This window comes from Neophocaena asiaeorientalis, unplaced genomic scaffold, assembly GCF_003031525.2.
Source record: "Neophocaena asiaeorientalis asiaeorientalis breed wild unplaced genomic scaffold, Neophocaena_asiaeorientalis_V1.1 scaffold123, whole genome shotgun sequence".
NCBI classification, from domain to species: Eukaryota; Metazoa; Chordata; class Mammalia; order Artiodactyla; family Phocoenidae; genus Neophocaena; species Neophocaena asiaeorientalis.
In genome coordinates this window covers 382,486-401,237 of record NW_020173666.1, presented here as the reverse complement: position 1 = coordinate 401,237, position 18,752 = coordinate 382,486, and the positions used below count along the sequence as shown (strand labels likewise).

Below are 18,752 nucleotides of genomic sequence, written 5' to 3'. Positions count from 1 at the left end.
CTTGCTGACTAGAATAACCTGATGAAGACATAACTTTTAACTTCAGGGTGAGCCTTATATGTGTTCCTCTTATACCTCATAAGAGTAATTTAAAAATGGACTTCATCAATGGCAATGTTTGGCAAAAACCTTTGAAAGTTTTCTTTCATTTCCCAGAAAACCAAACCTATAAAACGGCTATATTATCTCCATGCATATCAATTAAAATATCTTCTTCACAGTCATTCTATGTTGTTCAGGCTCACTGCATGCATCCAAAATGAATCTTTTCGTAAAACTGGAGTCCAGATTCTTCCCCTGACATCCCACCCCAGAACACATCTGAATAACTATGAGATGTCATGGCCCCACCATTTCAAGTTCACAAAAAACTGGGGGAAAATTAAAGGTTAATCTCACAGTTGTAACCATCAGCTCTGGCATTGAGTTCACTTTGATATATTTTATAGATTATTTTTAAGAAACTGAAAATTTTCTGGGATATGAATTGTCCAAATGCTTTTCCTTGAATCATTTTTCCATATTTCATTTCTAACACTTATGGCCAATCAGGCAGAAAAGGAGATGAGTTCAGATCTGATGTTTAATTACAGCTTAGTGTCCTGGGCATGACATTATCTTTTTGTTTTATTTATGTTCTCTTTGGCTGCCATTAATACTGTTATTTGAAAGTTCACGGGTTTTGTTTTTATATTACTCTATATGATAAGCAAAGTTTTCTGGTTCAAAATAACCACAGATATATAAAAAACTACTTATTGAAATTCACCTTATATAAGACGAAGAATATAGAACAGTTACAGTAATAATTGATCACACTTAGGTATTGTTGATTAGTGGAGGTTATTGGAACATCTTGGGGGGGAATGGTGGCTGGATAAGGAAGCTGAGCCTTTCTTCAAACATTCTGTGTGAGAACTGGGCAGGCCTTAGTCGTGCAGATTGGTTTGAGAACAATTTTCTCTACCCTGACCCTATTCAATCTTTACAATTCTTCCCCAAATCCTGCACACTTTTGAGAGTAATATGGGAGCAAGACAGATGTATACACTCATTTTAAAACAGCCTGTAATCCACTAAATAAAAGTAAAAAATGAATCTTCTGTCCATGTTGCTTTTTAAGAGATATCAACCACTCCTTCCGAATAAAGTGAGGGAGTCAGAGATACACTTGCAGACATTTGTGTGTATGTTTTTAATTTCAGGTTGAACTACTGGGACATGGACAGCCACTTCAATGGACTCCTTTGGAGCAAAATGGCATCATGGTAGAACTGCCTCAGCTAACTGTTCATCAGATGCCCTGTAAGTGGGGCTGGGCTCTAGCACTAACTAATGTGACCTGATTTGCAGTAGAGTGCTTCTTGATGCAGTTATATCTAAGACTAGAATGTATCAGGTTTCTATAATTGTAGCACACAGAGAAAGCAAATGTAAAATTGGCCCAGAATTTCCTAAATTACTCACATAACTGGTTTAACTCTCCAGTGCACTTTGCTATTGATGTCCCTTCACACTGAATTTATTTCCACGTGTGATTCAGAGGTGGGGATTTTGTTTCAGAGTAGTGAGGAATTGGTGGTGTTAAGGACTGAGTCGTGTCTTCTGCCAAATTCACATGTTGAAGCCCTAAGCCCCAATGTGATTGTATTTGGAGATTTTAAAGAAGTAACTAAGGTTAAATGAGGTCATAAGAGTGGGACCTTAATCCAATATGACTGGAGTCCTTATAAGAAGAGGAAGAGCACGGATGCAAGCATATGGAGGAAAGACCATGTAAGGATGCAGTGAGAAGGTGGCCATCTGCAAGCCAAGGACAGAGGCCTCAAGAGAAACCAAACCTGCTGACACCTTGGGCTTTCAGCCTTCAGAACTGTGAGAAAATAAATTACTGTTATTTAAGCCATCCTATATGTGGTATTTATTATGGCAACCCTAGCCGACTAATAGAGGTTCATAGGTATATAATAAATTTGGCTTAATATTTATTTCCAATGCTTACAGTAATTTTCTCTTTATAAAAAAAAATTGTCTTTTTTTCCCTCTTGGTAATAAAACTGATATGTTCACTATAGATATTTAAAATTATACAGAAATGCTTAAAGGCAAAATCACTGTTAAGATCACCACTACCAATATTTTAGTATGTATTCTTTCACGTTTTTCTTTGGCAGGGGGAGGTAAGTGTGTGGGATTGGAGGTATGGGCCTATTTTTGTAGGTGGACTAATTTGAGGACCAATTTAAATTAATAAATTTACTTCCTGTATATGCTTTTAAGCAAATTGAAATTGAACAGCTAGCTGAAAATTAGGAAGTCTATTCAGATCTTCCCTAAGAATGAAGCAAAAATAATACTGATATTGATGTAAATTTAAAGAAACACTGATTAAAGAACTCACTCCCCTTAACAAAAGATGTTCCACATGGCTAGATCTTTATTTGAAGTGCTACAGGCTTCATTTTGTCATATCAATCAAATGTGGACATCTCATTGTTCCCTATAAATGCGTCAAGTAGACAGGGAAATAAAATACTATTCATATTTATTTTCTAAAATCATCTTGAAGTTGAAAATCTTAAAAAAAATTATTCATTGCTGAAGTTTCTACAACTACCAAAATTTTGAAACCATGCTGAAGTATTTACATGAATAAGTACTTTAAGAGTTCTAAATCCCAAGTAACATTTTATTAGAGGTCCAACAAAGACAGATTTACATGATCGCAAACACTAGACTAAGGAAAAACAAAAAAAGGAAAAAAGCCCTCAAACAAACCCAAATAAACAGGGTTAGAAGAATCTTAACATAAAAGTGAGGTCATCTGTTTGTTTGAAGAAAGTTTTGTGTTTTTTTTTGCCATACGCGGGCCTCTCACTGTTGTGGCCTCTCCCGTTGCGGAGCACAGGCTCTCAACCACTGCGCCACCAGGGAAGCCCTGAAGAAAGTATTTTTGAGACTAAAAACCTGTCAATCATTTAAATTCCTACCCTGTCCATCTTGACCTTTACAAATACAAAGAGAATATAGAGGGAAAATGGAACTATTTAAGCAAATTATAGTTAGGTATAGGGTTTAGTTAATGGGTAGCTGTGAGGGAGCTAAATGATAAAATACAGCTCAGCATTCAGAGGTGCTGATAAAATGCTTTGCTAATAACCAGACATTATATATGAAACAGAATGAGACACCAAATTTAAGTTTATTTAAGGTATATCTTGCTTATATGTGAAATATACTATAAGTGGGACTCATAACAAGCCTTTTAAAATATTCCATCAAATTCTTAGCATTATCATTGGTATGGAGGGCAAGAATTATAGTAAGGATAATTAAAAACCAGAGCTCTTATTACCTATTTTAAGCCAATAGTTCTTATCCCCCCAAGCAATTGTGCCTTTTCCCAGAGTTACTAAATAGGCACAAAATTGACTTGTTTTGAATTTCAGTAACTTTGGATTTTTCTTTAATGATGAGAAATATTGAAGGCAAGCAAAGCTAGATTATTAGACTGAATGATTTAGACATTGATATCATTTAAAATATGGATATCACTTTAATAAGGCTCTATCTTATTTTCTTATGAGTGCCACACTGAAGCAACACAATTACTTTAAAAGGTCAGGCTAGTCAAATAAATATGAATTAGGACAACAGAAAACAAGACAGATGTTTTGCCTTCTGTTCATTTCAATTTTGTAAGTAAAAGACCTGCTTAGATAAAAACCTTCCTAACTTGCAAAGAAATAAATAATTGTTCATATCAGATTTTTATATATACACAGTAACCAACACATTTATACAAGTTTGAAGGAGAAAGTAGAAGCTGTTTTAAGTAATCTCCATTTAACCAACTCACTAGATTAACGGATGCTCTCCATTTTCTTGGAAAAGCGTACTGATTGACGCCCAGGCAAGCTGCAGGCTTTCAGTTAGTAGGCTTCTGTCTGGCACATGCTTCACCTTGATTTTCACTTGCTGCAATATATGTTTACCAAGGGTTAGTTGAGTTCGTTACTGTTATGGGTTGAATAGTGTTCCCCAATAATTCACGTCTGCCCAAAAGCTCAGAATATGATCTTGGAAGTAGTGTCTCTGCAGATGCAATTAAAGTAAATATTGAGGTAAGATCATACTGGATGCGGGGGTCACAAGCATGTAAAAGATGACCATATGGAGACAGAAGCAGAGACTATGCTGCTACAAAGCCAAGGAATTCTTGGGGCCACCAGAAGCTGGAAGAGTCAAGGAAGGACTGGAGGGATTCTTCCTTAGAGTCTTCAGAGGGAGCATGGCCCTGCTGACACCTTAATTTTGGAATTTTTTTTTTTTTTTTTTTTTTTTTTTTTGCAGTACGCGGGCCTCTCACTGTTGTGGCCTCTCCCGTTGTGGAGCACAGGCTCCAGACGCACAGGCCCAGTGGCCATGGCTCATGGGCCCAGCCACGTGGGATCTTCCCGGACCAGGGCACGAACCCGTGTCCCCTGCATCGGCAGGCAGACTCTCAACCACTGTGCCACCAGGGAAGCCCTTAATTTTGGATTTCTAAGCACCAGAATGGTGAGAGAATAAATTTCTATTGTTTAAGCCACACAGTTAGTGGTAATTTGTTATGGCAGTTCTAGGAAACTACTATAGTTACCAAATTGATTATACCAGTAGAACTTTTTATCATGTTGCATAAGCGGATGAAATGAGTGTGAACAGTTACAGTTTCTGTGAAAACCAAGTTGAATACTTTGGAAAAACTAGATAAACGTATGTTGCCTTTTTTTTTTTTTTCCGATTTAAATGTACTGGTTAATTAATTGTGGGTAAAACAGTTGTAAAACGACGTCCCTGGTGGCACAGTTGTTAAGAATCCCCCTGCCAATGCAGGGAACACAGGTTTGATTCCTGGTCTGGGAAGATCCCACGTGCCATGGAGCAACTGAGCCCGTGCGCCACAACTACTGAGCCTGTTGAAGGGAAATATAACAAAAATCTACAAGAATTCTGTACCCCTGGTTTACAACTATATAATGTAATACATGTGATCTGTATAAGAAAATTAGAGAACCCTTAGAAGCAGACCTACATTGAAAAGGTAGAAAAGACATGGGTCCTACATTCAATAACTGGCAAATAAAGATTATTTATATTTTAAGTTAAAATATCTAAGAATACATGTGTTATTTTTTAAATGATACCCTGCTTTAAATGACTTCTTGGATTAACCAAACAACTAAGGGTCCCAGATAAAAGGGCTCCTACTGTACAATTAGAAGACAAATTTATAATGTCTAAGTCCAATTAGCTTCAAATACAGGTCGTTTTTACCTTGTCATCTCTAAAACTGCTACAACTCTACAGAGGTAGATGATTCCAGGTGATAATTTTCAGATGATCAGCTTTCTATCCTTAACAAGGCTGCACCTGTTCATTCTCAAAATTTCCTTGGATGAAATCCTGGGTTAATATTGCTGGAAGAGATGCATGCCCTATTACACACACATTTACTAATTTTCCAAAATACAGTTTTTCCACCACGCTATTAGAAATAACATCATTATATTCTGTCAAATTTTGAAAAGAAGCATTTGCTCTCCTCTCCACTTTTACATCTATTTTTTCTGGTTTTTTTGTTTTGTTTTTTGTTTTTTTAAAAAAATATTCTAGGCATAGATTCCCTAGTGGTTGGCTTCAGGCCTAACCTGGCCTTAGAAGAGACTTCACAACTCATTTTCTACCTTCTACTATTTAGCTATATGTTATATGTTAGAGAAATAAAATAACATAAAATGATGCTACTGAAAATATTCTTATGCTACTGAAAATATATCTAATATAATGACGATCATGACTCATTTATTTCTCCTCTAATTACCCATATAAAGAACTATAGATTTACTAGAACAATGAATTCTTTCTTTTCAGAAGGAAATGCTATTTATTTTTTCTAAACAAATAAGTTAAAAGAAAGCAACAATTCCCAGTTAAAATGAAACTTGAAAACTAGTGTAATCTCCAAAAATAACAGCAAAAATGCTATGGGACAAATAAATTAATAGCTGTAAAGTATTAACTCAATAAAACCATATTTTACTAAAATACTTTATTGCAATAAGATTCACTGTTCAAAATCAATACAAAGTAAGTTATTAAAATTATTTACAAAAAACGAATGAAACTATGTACAGTAGTTAATCATAGCTGTGAGTAAACGGCATCAACACAATTTTTGCCCCTAAATCAATATGTAGTTTCCTAAGGATTGTTAACAACAGTAAAGAAAAAAACTGCTGATCATAGTTGTTCCCTATTTTTTTCTGGCCGTGCCACGCGGCATGCAAAATCTTAGTTCCCCCTACCAGGGATCAGGGATCGAACCCGTTCCCCCTGCAGGAGAAGTGGGGAGTTTTAACCACTGGACTGCCAGGGAAGTCCCGATCACAGTTGCTAAATTAACTGATTTCTATAAAAAAACGAAGTCCTCAATCAGGTATATTTAAGACAAATAATTTATCCCTTTGAATACTAACTGGAAGTCTGATTCACTCCTGTATACTGTAGTCCAGAGAACTTAATGATTAAATAGCATTATTTTCCAGACTTCACACCTACTTCCCAAACAGATTTTACCTCAGTATTAATGTGAAAGTATACTGAATTTCCTATTATATAAAAAAAGTATCTACATTAATCAGTTTGGAATATCCATGGTGTAACAAATTATTAACAATTCTGACATTTGCCCTGTGTACACTCAGATATGCCCACAAAAACCAGTTTGTTGATGACTTTAAAAAAATATATTAAGATGCCAAATAAATCTATTTTATTATGAAATGAAGACTTTGATTATGAATATATTTTTATTAGACATTTCAGTACCAAATCATTACCCTCTATATAGTTGATTTATTCAGTGTATTTTTTAAAGCAAATGAATTCCACTGTAGTTCTTCCTGAAGGAAAAAATCATTTCTCCAGTTGTTGAGGAGTACTAAAGGCCTCGTACACATTAGCAGCGAAGTCTTTCACTTGCTCCATCATTAACAGATCCTAGCAAAGACAACAAGAAAACATTACAGTTTATAAAAAGAACAGATAATCAGAATTCATTTCTGTAATCAAGCAACAAAGTTAGCTCTAAGTTTTGTGGCATTAAGGCCCAAAAGAAAACCATTTAATGAAAGAAGTAGTTTTTCTTATAATAAATTCCTGGAGATGTTTAAGTTCTTACGTGAGGCATAGTGGATATGATAAGTATTCAAGTGTGGCTTAGAGAAGAAGACCCAAAATAGTCTTCAAATGGATTTCTGTGTGTGTCAAGTGCTAGAAGAGTATCTGTTGAATAAATGATTACAGCACTACACAAGTCTAAAGGTACTTTTGCTGGAAGCTGACATGACATGATTGAGGTATATTACTTTCTAACATAGAATATATGTAGTATATCATATATTACATATACACACATACATAATCACACATATACACCCGAGAACAGGGGTTCTTAAGGGATCTGTGAATGTAGATAAGGAAAAAATCACATCTTTATTTTCATTAACCTTCATCTAAAATCTAGCATTCCTTCAGTTATGAATGTAAGCAACAAACTGATAGTAGTAGCAGAACCTATGAATTTGCCTTTAGTAGAAATCAGACATTTTTACATCATATGATAGACAGTTGTGGAAGTTACACGAACTGCCATTACATCTTGTTATTTAATGCATGAACAAAGAAGCAATATTGCTATATCGTAAATTTGATTTTTAAAAGTATTTTAAAACTGTATACAATTGGTTTTCTTTAAAACCTATGTATTTTACAATATGCATTTATAGGCATTATTCTGAGGAGGCGTCCATAGGCTTCTCCAGATAGTGAAAGGATCTATGACAACAGAAACCATTAAGTGCCCTGTGAGCAGCAGAGAAACAAGAAGTGAACCTATCCTTTGTGTTCTCTCCTAAGCATCAGAAAACCCAAGTGAGCTTAGGTAAGTCTTGATCTCACTAATTCAAGGTTAAATTCTCTGAATACCACGTGGCATTTTAACTCATAGAAATCATAGTTAAAAAAATTGGTGGAAGTCTTGTCAATTAATGGTCTAGTTTATAAACTCAACCTACATCCAGTCACACTAAGAAAATTTACTAAGCATTCGTATCAGTGATGTTTTTACTAGGTTGAAACCTTTTGTCTTCATCCTCAATTATACAGACTTTAATTAATGTAGAACATAAATTACTTAAGCACCAGAGCTGGTGTTGTATTACGCTTAGCTGTATTTCCCACTTGTCAAGATGAACAGCTTACTGATGAAGCCAGAGACTTCATGAAAATGGAGAAAGATAAAGTTAAGGTTTAAATGCCAGAAGTTATAACTTTTTTTCTCACACTAATATACATGTGAAAATTTTAAAAAATAAACAGAAAATTTTAAACTAAGTTTTTAATTAAGATTTTTTGAGCTTAAATTAAGCTTAAAATTAAGTGAAATGAGATCAGCCTTATTCATTCTTTCTTCTGAAATATGAATGGCTAATTCTCATGGGTGAGAGGATGACACAGAAGACTGAAGAGAACAGTGAGGAAAAGTAGCACGTTAAGGACAAGCTAATGACACTATACAGAGAAAGGAAGAATTACAACCCATGGTCTCAGGACTCTTCATGTCCTCAAGCAGAAAGCCACAGAGATAAACGATACTGAGAAGATACCATCTTTACACTTAGGTCTCTTCGCACTGCACATTATGGCAGTGGTTTGGAACTGAGGTGTATTGTGAGTGATTTATTACTTGTTATACAGTTTCCAAGTTTGCAAGTGACTTGGAAAAAAACCTATGGATTCAAAGTTGTCCTTTTAATAAAATCAGTCTTACTCAATGTATTCTAAAATGCTTTCCTAAGAAAGGAGATGGAGTTATCGGTAGTCTAATGAAAAATTTAAATAACCGACTGAGTGTGCGGTTTTTAATGAGCAGTATATTGGTGCACTATTAACTGTTGTATTTATTAGCTATTAAGATGCTTCACTTTCCCACAAAAATTTTAAATTTTTCCTCAAAATGTGAGGAATTAGTTTGCTGATTTGCCTCAAGGCTCAACTTTTCTACTAGCACAGCTTAATGCAAAACAGTAACACTGTAAATTCAACTGACCACTAGAATGTATTTGGACTAAAATGTAGTCTGTCTAACACGTGTTGGACTATAACATGGAGAAAGGTATTCCCAACCTCATAAAAGTGCCATGATACGTTATTACTCTCATGGGTCATTCTACCATACTCTACATGTGGTTTCAAGTTTTTGGTTTCTTTGAACAAATATCATAGAAGAGAAATGTAATTTTATGTTGGACAAATAGGACCATAACCAAGAGTACAGTCTGTTTTTAATAATACCCCCAAGCTTTCCTCTTACCTGAACAAAATGACTAGGTGTTTCACTGCAAACTGAATGGATCTGTCCATTTATTATTGGAATTATCTTAGCTAAAGGCAGGCTGACACTGGAAAGACTGAAAAATCATCACAGTAATAATTATTTTCTTATATTATCTTATAGGAACTTAATATTTTAATTATAAAAGTAATAGTCATTGAAAAGTACTAATAAGAAAATAAAAACCACATATAATTCTACCACCTAGAAATAACAACTATGATGTCAATTGACATCATAATTAATTTCTTCCAGTAATTTTTTTTTATTTTTTATTTTTGCAGTACGCGGGCCTCTCACTGTCATGGCCTCTCCCGTTGCGGAGCACAGGCTCCAGACGCGCAGGCTCAGCGGCCATGGCTCACGGGCCCAGCCGCTCTGCGGCACGTGGGATCTTCCCGGACCGGGGCACGAACCCGTGTCCCCTGCATCGGCAGGTGGACTCTCAACCACCACGCCACCAGGGAAGCCCCTTCCAGTAATTTTTTATATATACGTATCTATACTTTTTGTGTTTTTAACACACAACTATAACCTCCCAAGCAACACTTGTTTTGCATTTTTATTCACAGGTTATAATCATTTTTCCATCTCATTAAAAGTTCTTCCAAAGTTTTTGTCTGTTTTTTAATAATTATATAGTAATCCATCCTCTAGCTGTGACAATTTGTATCATCAGCTCCCTACTGTTGGGCATTTAAGTTTTTGCCTAATATTCCTTAATATAAATAACTTTTTGTATTTACAGTAAATTACTGGGTCGAAGGGTATGAATGCTTTTAAGCTTTAAAATGTATATTGCCAAATGCTCTCTGCTTCTCTAACAGTTTATGAGGACACCTGCTCTATCATGCCTTCTTTCTACATCAAGCATTATCTTTTTCTTTAACCTTCATATGTCTGATAGCTGAAAATGGCATCTCACAGTTTTGGTCTGTATTTCTCTTAATTACTAGCAATATCAAAATTTTTTTCCTCTACTTCAGTGAACTGTACTGTCATCTAGTCAGCTGAGTAAGTAGGAAACCTGGGATCATCGGTACTTCCTTCTCCTGCCTATATCCAGCCTCTCCACAATCCTCAATATTTCTTAAATGTGTCTACTTCTCCCCATTGCCAAACCTATCCACACTAAGCATTATCTCTTCTCTAGACCACAGCAATGACCTTCTAACCTGTAAATGCTCAATAAACATTTCCTGGATGAATGAATGAATGAATGTTATGTGTGACTATATATATAATGACTGTCAACTAATGAAACTACTTTTTGTGTGTGGGTTAAAGGCTTGGTTTATTACATAAAATATCACATTTCATACATTTAAACCTGGGACTACACTAAAATTTTCCTTTTAAATATCATGAAAATGCTGAAGCTATGGTATCTAACTAGTATGCTGTGCTAAGATTTGAGGGAATGCTTAAAATGAAAAAAGTGGAGAGATTTATGCATTCCTGAAGGGATCAGTCATTATTCTCCTTCACAGTACCTTTGCAGCATTTTTCTTTTTTTGTTTTGAATTCTTAAATTTATTTTTTATACAGCAGGTTCTTAACAGTTATCCATTTTATACATAGTAGTGTATACACGTCAATCCCAATCACCCAATTCATCTCACCATCCCACCCCCCACCCCACCACTTCTCCCCCTTGGTACCTTCGCAGCATTTTTCAAAACCTGTCATGATTTTTGTTTCATGTGTCTCTTTATATGTTAGTGAATTTGTCTTCCACAGAAATTGAAGACAGCACTACCACACAAGGTCCATGTGGTTTCATGCCTACCTCACTCACTGTATTATCCTAGCACTTTGTAAAGGGCCTGGTGCAGTGTGTGCTCAAAACATACTTGTTGACACGATTAATAAAAGTTTCATTCATCCATTGCTATGTCCCACCCCCAATGTCTACTTTCCCAATTCCACCTTCACAAAGCAATCAAAGTGATCCTACAATGTAAATCCCATCTTGTCACTCTCCTGCCACTTTTCTAGTGGCTCCCCAGCATTCTCAAGCTGACAATCATAACCTGTATGTGCTGAATTCTCCAACTTCATCTCACACCATTCTTTCCCTAGTTCCATCCTTTCAGCTACCACACTGGTCTTCCAGGTCCTCGAAGTGTTACTGTGGTCCTCCTGTCTTCAAAGTCTTTGCGCTATGCCTTCTGCTCTGAATGTCAACTGCCTCACTCTGTCTAAGACCTCATCTTTTTGTTCTTGTTCAAATTATTTCCTTGCAAACTCTGCTTGACTTTCCATGTTTGTTCAAATACTTCTATTATATGCTCAACATTCTTTTCCTATATAACACTTATCGTAGTTTATGCAATTATGTTTACTGTTTCTCCTACTAGATTATAAGATCCATGAGGACAGAGACTTAGTAAAGTACTTGATAAACAGCAGATGTTTAATAAACAGATTTTAGATGAATGGACAAATTGGTCATTTCTACATGCTCTTTTGTGAATTATGTTTGTGTCTCTGACCATCTCCTTCTTTGGGTTTCCTTCCTTAACTGATGTGTATATAATGCTATTAACCTCTGTATATGATGCATATAATTTGCAAATACTTCCCCAATATATCATTTGCATTTAATATTGATTATAAAGTTATAACTTGCTTGATCTTTAACTTTTAAATTTTACCGCCAAACATTATTTTATTCATATAAAGTTCTTTACTTTCATTCTTAGAAAAACTTTCTCCATCTTGAGATCAGCTAAATATTCACCTGTTTTCTATCACTTCATTTATGTTTTGATTGTTTAAACCCCCTGGTTTTTGCTTTTGTTTTTGTTTCTGGCTATAAGTATGGTACAGAAGGGCTCTAACTTTATTTTACAATTAGTCATCTTACAATGACTGTCTTACCGTTATTTACTAAATAATACATCTCTTCCTCACTTTTATCATATTTTATATCTTGTATATTTTAGAGCCTGTTTCTGGATTTTATATCCGATTTCACTGATTCATCTATTCTTAGTAACATATTATTTGAATAACTGTACCTTATAATACATGTTCTATAGGGAAAGTATTCATTGCTCTACTTCTTCAATAATTTCTTGAGTATTCTCAGCCCTTTATTCCTCCTTTAGTACTACCAGTTTTTTTTTTGTTTTTTTTTTTTGCGGTATGCGGGCCTCTCACTGTTGTGGCCTCTCCCGTTGCGGAGCACAGGCTCCGGACACGCAGGCTCAGTGGCCATGGCTCACGAGCCCAGCCGCTCCACGGCATGTGGGATCTTCCCGGACCGGGGCACGAACCCGTGGCCCCTGCATCGGCAGGCGGACTCTCAACCACTGCACCACCAGGGAAGCCCAGTACTATCAATTTTTCAGGTTCAAAAATAACAAAGCAACCACTCTCTAATCCTCAGTGGATTTTGATGGTACTTTGACCACATTTATAGATTAATTTTGGGAAGCTAACTTTACAAATTTTAGCTGATTCTCTTGGATTTCTAAGTATAAAATCATGTCACTTTCATATAACAATAACTTTTTTCTCTCCCTTTCTGAAACTAATGTCATTTTCTGAAGATAAGAATTTAACTTAGAAAATCAAGAGTCAACTAACAGTTCATTATACAGTAATAAACATTCAGTAAGTGTCTCTTTGCAAAATAAATGTATAAAAATCACTGGCATTCCTGAATTTGGTTCTCAAAATTGTCTCTTCCTAGTCTTACTGCACTGGTTAGAATAATAAAATGATGCTGAATAAATATGTCAATAGTGACCATTTTTATACTGTTTTTAATTTAATGGAAATAATTCTAGTGTGTTGCCATTAAGTATAACATTTGCTTTTGATTTCAAATATTTTATTATATAAAAAGGATTTTTTATTTCTAGAAGAGGTTTTATCAGTAATAAAAGTTATATTTTATTGAATGCTTTTTCAGCAACACTGAAGATGATGCTTGTTTTTTGTCCTATTAACTTATTAATGTTATGAATTAGTGTAATAACTTTGTTAATGTTTAAACTTCCTTGCATTCTTAAAATAAACCCTAATTAGTCACAGTCTTGGAGAATAACTAGAAATTCCAGGCTCTGATGTGAGACAAATGTGAGTGAACATCTGGCTTTACTACTCGCTGGCTGCGTGACCACAAATTATTTAATTTTTCTCTGTCTTAGTTTCCTCACCTGTGGCAAGAGGAAGATACTAGTACTTACTTCCTAGGGCTATTTTAAGAATTCAATGAGATAATGTTCTGAAAAATACCTATCATACTTGTATGTAGAAAAAGAAAACAGAAGTACTGGTCACTATTATTACTGCTATATATTTCTGGATTTCATTTGTTTATATCTTATTTAGGACTCATATCTATATTCATACTTTAAGTGTATAGTTTTTCTTTTACATCCCATGTTTATCCATCATATTTTCTATTGGGTTGTTTCTTGTGATAGGAAAACTTTTAATATTATATATATATATGTTTATATATACACATGTTATATGCACATGTTGTATATATAGTATATACATAAATATATACATATGTAATATATACATATATATGTAAAATTTAATGTTTTATTAGTTTACATCATTTTTCTGTTAATTCTCTTGAGGGTTCTGGATTATTAATTGTAGTACACATAATTAGTGATACTTTCTCTCTTTGCCAATAGTTAAGTATAAACACTGAGTACTACAGGAGTGATAATGAGTACTACAGGAGTTCAGAAAAGACTATCAATGGCTGATGTAATTGTAACATAATTTCTATAATTCTTTAGTGTATAAGATCAAGTATTTGTTTATATTATATCAACTATTACAATTCTTATAACTACTCAGGAAATGACTAATACTTCTGCTAGGTAGAGATTATAGTGAAATTTTGTTGACTGGAGCACCTTGAGTATTTTATAGAGGCTGAAATTTTTTTTGATAATTTAAAGAACTGCTAAAGAAGATTTTAGGATGATATTTAAATTGCTTCAGAAAATAAATTTTATGATGCTAGGCATTCCAAATCCTCAATGTTAACTGCAAATTATTCCTTTTTGTATAATAAAGATGGGTCCCAGAGAACTGGGCAAATAAAATAATCTTGCCCTGTGTATTTCAGAATTAAATTGGACATTGCACATACATACTGCATATCAGTTACTGTTACCCTTAATTTTAACAGATGGGTTTATAGTCAGTTAACATTGATTTAGTACCTATTATTTTCTGAATTTAACTTAAAAAACTGCAAAAGAGTGTAAATCCTAATAGGAGATTCAAGGTGCTCATGCTGAGATGATAAGAATATAATAAAACCATAAGATATCTTTTGGCAGTGTGAATCCATGACTTAGTAATAGTTATGATTAAAATCACTACCAATTGCACTAACTAAACATTCCTAATCCTACAATAAGGGCTGTAGAACTAGGAGATAATTCATCAAGTGGGAATTTAGAAACAAGAATGCTTGGCTGAATTATACAGGCTAATTATGGCTTATAGTACTGGAATAATATAAGAGAAAACATTAAAACTTAAATAACATTTTCAGTTTTGTATTCTAAAGAGTTAAATCTAAAAAGCCCCAATAATTGAAATTTGGCCTATAGAAAAATAGTTTCACAACTTAAGTACTTTATATAGTGGCAAAATTTTTGGAAGAAATGAAAAGTTTTAATATTGAATACTGAAAGAGCTCCTCCTAATGAAGGAGTCATTGGTTGAACAGAGTTTAATTTGTTGAAAAAACAAACATTCAAATTTATCCTCTAAGATATTTTTGTTACCTGGAACAAAAAATAAACACATCCCAAAGCACTATTTTATTAGAACATTCTTTAGACTGATAACATTCTTTTATGTCTTCTTACCTATTCATGGAGTTACCGTGTTGCAGGTCCTGTTCAGTAGGTCGAAAGAACTCAGCCATATTGTCTAGCAGTCTACTAAATCCTCGGTTTAGACAGGTATTCAAAACTGTACTAAAATCTGGACTACACAAAATAAGAGGATAAGTTACTTTTCAGATTCTCAATCGAAAAGGACACAGATTCAGTAACGATGTGGTTATCTTTGACAACCACCAACATTTCTAGTCACAATTTAGTTTTTAGACTAAAACACTATAAAAATATATCAAGGAGTCAATCTTAAAAGTTAAGCATAAAAAGTGAGCTTATTATTTAGCACAACACAATGAGAATATTCATGCATTTTGCTAGATTTTCTTACATTAGGCAGCACTTTATAAGTGTATTTTTATAAATATCAATAAATAGTATTACTTCTCTTGAGGAAACACTTGAAGAGGAATCCTCTTATAGTCACAGGTTATTGGTTTGCCTTATATACTCTATCATATCATCCCAGTGAAACAGAATATTTTATTAACATGTACAACAGATGAGGAACTGGATACTTGAGGGATGAAGAAATCTGTCCAAAGGTTATGTAATTAGTAAATATGGGAGCCAGAATTTGAACCCAGGCCTTTTTGATCTTAAAGTTCAAGCTCTTTTTGTTACATCATGTCAGTACCTCACAAAAACTCTTTGATATAAAGAATAATATATGTATGCTATGAGAGTTAGAAACTGCCTAGTTGAACAGATTAGTTCTATCTTCGACATGTAGAAATCTCAATTCAACTCATGAGAGTGGAGGGCTAGGGCTGTAAGTTTGGGAATTACTAACATACAGACAGTAAATTAATAGGAGTACATAAAATTGCTTAGGGCAGCCTGAGGATGAAATAAGAACAAATACCTGGGAAACACTAATATTTAAAGGAAAGGCAGGCATAGAGGAACCTAAGAAGAAATGATCTGAGAACTGAGAGAAAAATTAGATTTTTCATTGAAGCCATAAGAGAAAGGAATTTCAAGAAAGGCTTGATCACCAGTGTCAATTACTAGAGAAAGGCCAAGTAAGATGAGCATTACATGTTGACTGGATTTGGCAAAAGTTCACTGATGACCTTTTCTTAGAGCTTCATGGAGTGGTTTGAATAAGAAAAAGGTGGAGATCGCTACTGTAGAAAGTCAAGGGACTAGAACTTGATGAATTCAGATAGTAGAGTCAGTAGCTGAGTTAACCTAAAAATTTGCTGATTTTCTTCAAGATTATGAAAAAATATTATAAACAAAGGATATAATTTGACCATTAAACAGAACTAGAAAAAATGATCTTAAATTATCTTTAATTGAAAAGAAACTTTGATATTTTAATCACTTAAGATAAAGTGGATGGAACTGGTATTACCACTAAGATTTCACAATGATAGAACTACCTCAACGAGTGTTAAGTGGCTCAATCAAGGTTGACCAGATAATAAATAGGACAGCCAACCTTGTATCTAGGTCCTCTCATCTTCTAATGCATAATCTGATGCTTTTTCCATTTCAAACACTCTGGCTTTCTTCTGGGTAATTTAAAATAGTAATACTCAGTTTAGGGAGGATGTGAAATTTTTATCACTCAAAGATTTAGGAACATTATAGACTATCCTGAAAGGGTTAGGGGAAGTAGTTCTCAAAATTAAGTACAGGTGTGTGTGCATACACATAAGCATGTGTGTACATGTGTCTACACCTGAGGCCTAGCTGGAGCTGGCTAGCTTTGGCTGCCAAGAGCATCTTTTCCCAACTCTCCAAGTCAGCACTGAGTGACGTCCAGTTGGTAGTCAGCACTGCTGTGGCTACAATTTGTTTCTGGTCTTTTTTCTTTACAGGGCTGGTTGTTAACCATTTACCACTACACACTGAGCATATGAGAATCACCCTTGAAAGCTTTCCTCAAAATATAAATGCTAACTACCTTCCAGTTCCTTAACTAGTATATCAGAGTCTCTAGGCTAGGAAAGTAGGTGGGGGCAAGGCATGGGTATCCTAAAAAGAAATCTTTGCTTCCCTCCCACCCTAATAAGAGGACCATTAGTTTAGGTAGGAAATCCTACTTAAGGCAGGGGAATAGATTTTAAATTTAATTTTAACAAAATATTATGTTGAACGTTGTTCAAAAAAAACTATAAAATGGTCTTAAGTACATTCAAAAAAGAAACACATGCTTTCTGTTACATGCAGTATACATACCTTTCCAACATGTCTCTAGTTTCATTGAGTAGTTTAATAGTGGTAACATCTCTATGAGAAAGCCCACAGGCCTGTGAAATTAAAAGGCCACATTTCAGGGTTTCAAATATTAGCACAGGGTTATGATGAAACAAATCATATTAATAAACTCAGGAGTTCAGGAAGCCTAAAAGTCTATGTTCTATCAACAATCAAAAAATGTTAAACTCAAAACACTATAAAGGTTCATGTGCACAGGTAAGCAGTATTTAGAACATGAGTCACAGTAAGATCTTTGTTTATCTGACCCCTCTTGGACACATTTCTAGAATATACTTACAAAGAAAAAAATAGCCTTTGAGGTTGCAGAGGCCAGGGATTTTTTTTCTTTGATTGTTAAGACTTTTTATCAGGATATGTATGTGTCTTTTCTCATCAATCTAGTTTAGTCTAAGGCTCTGTGTGTCCTTTCAATCTGAAGTTGCAGGTTTAAATTTAACTCAGGTAAGATTTGGTCTATCACCCCTCTCTTCATCCGTTCTTTTGAATCATTTTCTTTTTTAATTCCACTGTTGAATTTTAAAACTTGGAAATTGCTTTATCATTCCAGAAAGCTTTTTAAATACTATTATTGCATCTCCTTGAGATTCTAATTTGTAAGTAAGTTTTCTCCGGTTTCTTTCATTAATTCTGTCAGGTCTGTTCTGCTTGTTCAATTTAGCCTCCATCCTGCAGTTCACAGGGTTTCCTCAGATGGTTTGCAATTTTTTTTTGGCCTATTCATGAATGCAGGGTCTCTCAGTACCCACAAACATCTATCTCTGGGGTTTCTGGGCAAGGGGGAAACCGGCAGGCAATGAAAAACATGGCAGTCTTTGTTCTAACAGGACCTTTACGCTGAGGTATGGCATAGGGGCCTCTCTGGTCTAAGACTTCTCCAATTGTTAAGTGAGAGATATTCTTCTCTCAATGGCAAAGAATGGATGCAATCCACTTAGGTATAAAATTTTTAAAAAATGAGGTCTATAACCTGTAATCTTTGGCATTTTTATTATTCTTAACCAATGAATAACTTAAATCACAACTGGCTGGGACACACCAGTGTATAGCAACACCATAGTTGATATATGTTAGATTAGGCCTTCTTTGTTTCTCAACTGGATGACTCCTTCAGTCCATTCAGATACTGCCATCATTGATTCATCTTAAAAAGCAAATGTGATTGTGGTACTGGCTTGATTAGAATTTGAAAT

General features: G+C 34.6%; 2 protein-coding genes across 6 annotated transcripts in view; one reads left to right on the top strand and one right to left on the bottom strand.

The window, feature by feature from the left end:
* The window catches only part of FUCA2 (alpha-L-fucosidase 2), a 53,748-nt gene that overhangs the window by 18,848 nt on the left and 16,148 nt on the right, over positions 1-18,752 (top strand). Inside the window, exons 7-9 of one of the 4 annotated variants that reach the window (XR_003003593.1) lie at positions 1,206-1,305; positions 7,833-7,987; positions 9,724-9,778. Coding sequence is in view for 2 of the 4 variants with exons in the window: in XM_024747881.1 (XP_024603649.1) it covers positions 1,206-1,346 (141 nt within the window). In the remaining 2 variants the exon portion in view is untranslated. Of the gene's footprint in view, positions 1-1,205; positions 1,907-7,832; positions 9,406-9,723; positions 9,779-18,752 lie in introns of those variants that run through there. The other 3 variants (XR_003003592.1, XM_024747882.1, XM_024747881.1) reach the window with 3 other exon arrangements.
* The window catches only part of PEX3 (peroxisomal biogenesis factor 3), a 35,533-nt gene continuing 22,866 nt past the window's right edge, over positions 6,086-18,752 (bottom strand). For both annotated transcript variants that reach the window (XM_024747883.1, XM_024747885.1), the window contains exons 9-12: positions 17,521-17,591; positions 15,301-15,423; positions 9,419-9,515; positions 6,086-7,044 (exon numbers count right to left, since the gene is read on the bottom strand). In XM_024747883.1, the coding sequence (XP_024603651.1) occupies positions 6,961-7,044; positions 9,419-9,515; positions 15,301-15,423; positions 17,521-17,591 (375 nt within the window). In that variant the 3' untranslated portion in view covers positions 6,086-6,960. The remainder of the gene's footprint in view (positions 7,045-9,418; positions 9,516-15,300; positions 15,424-17,520; positions 17,592-18,752) is intronic.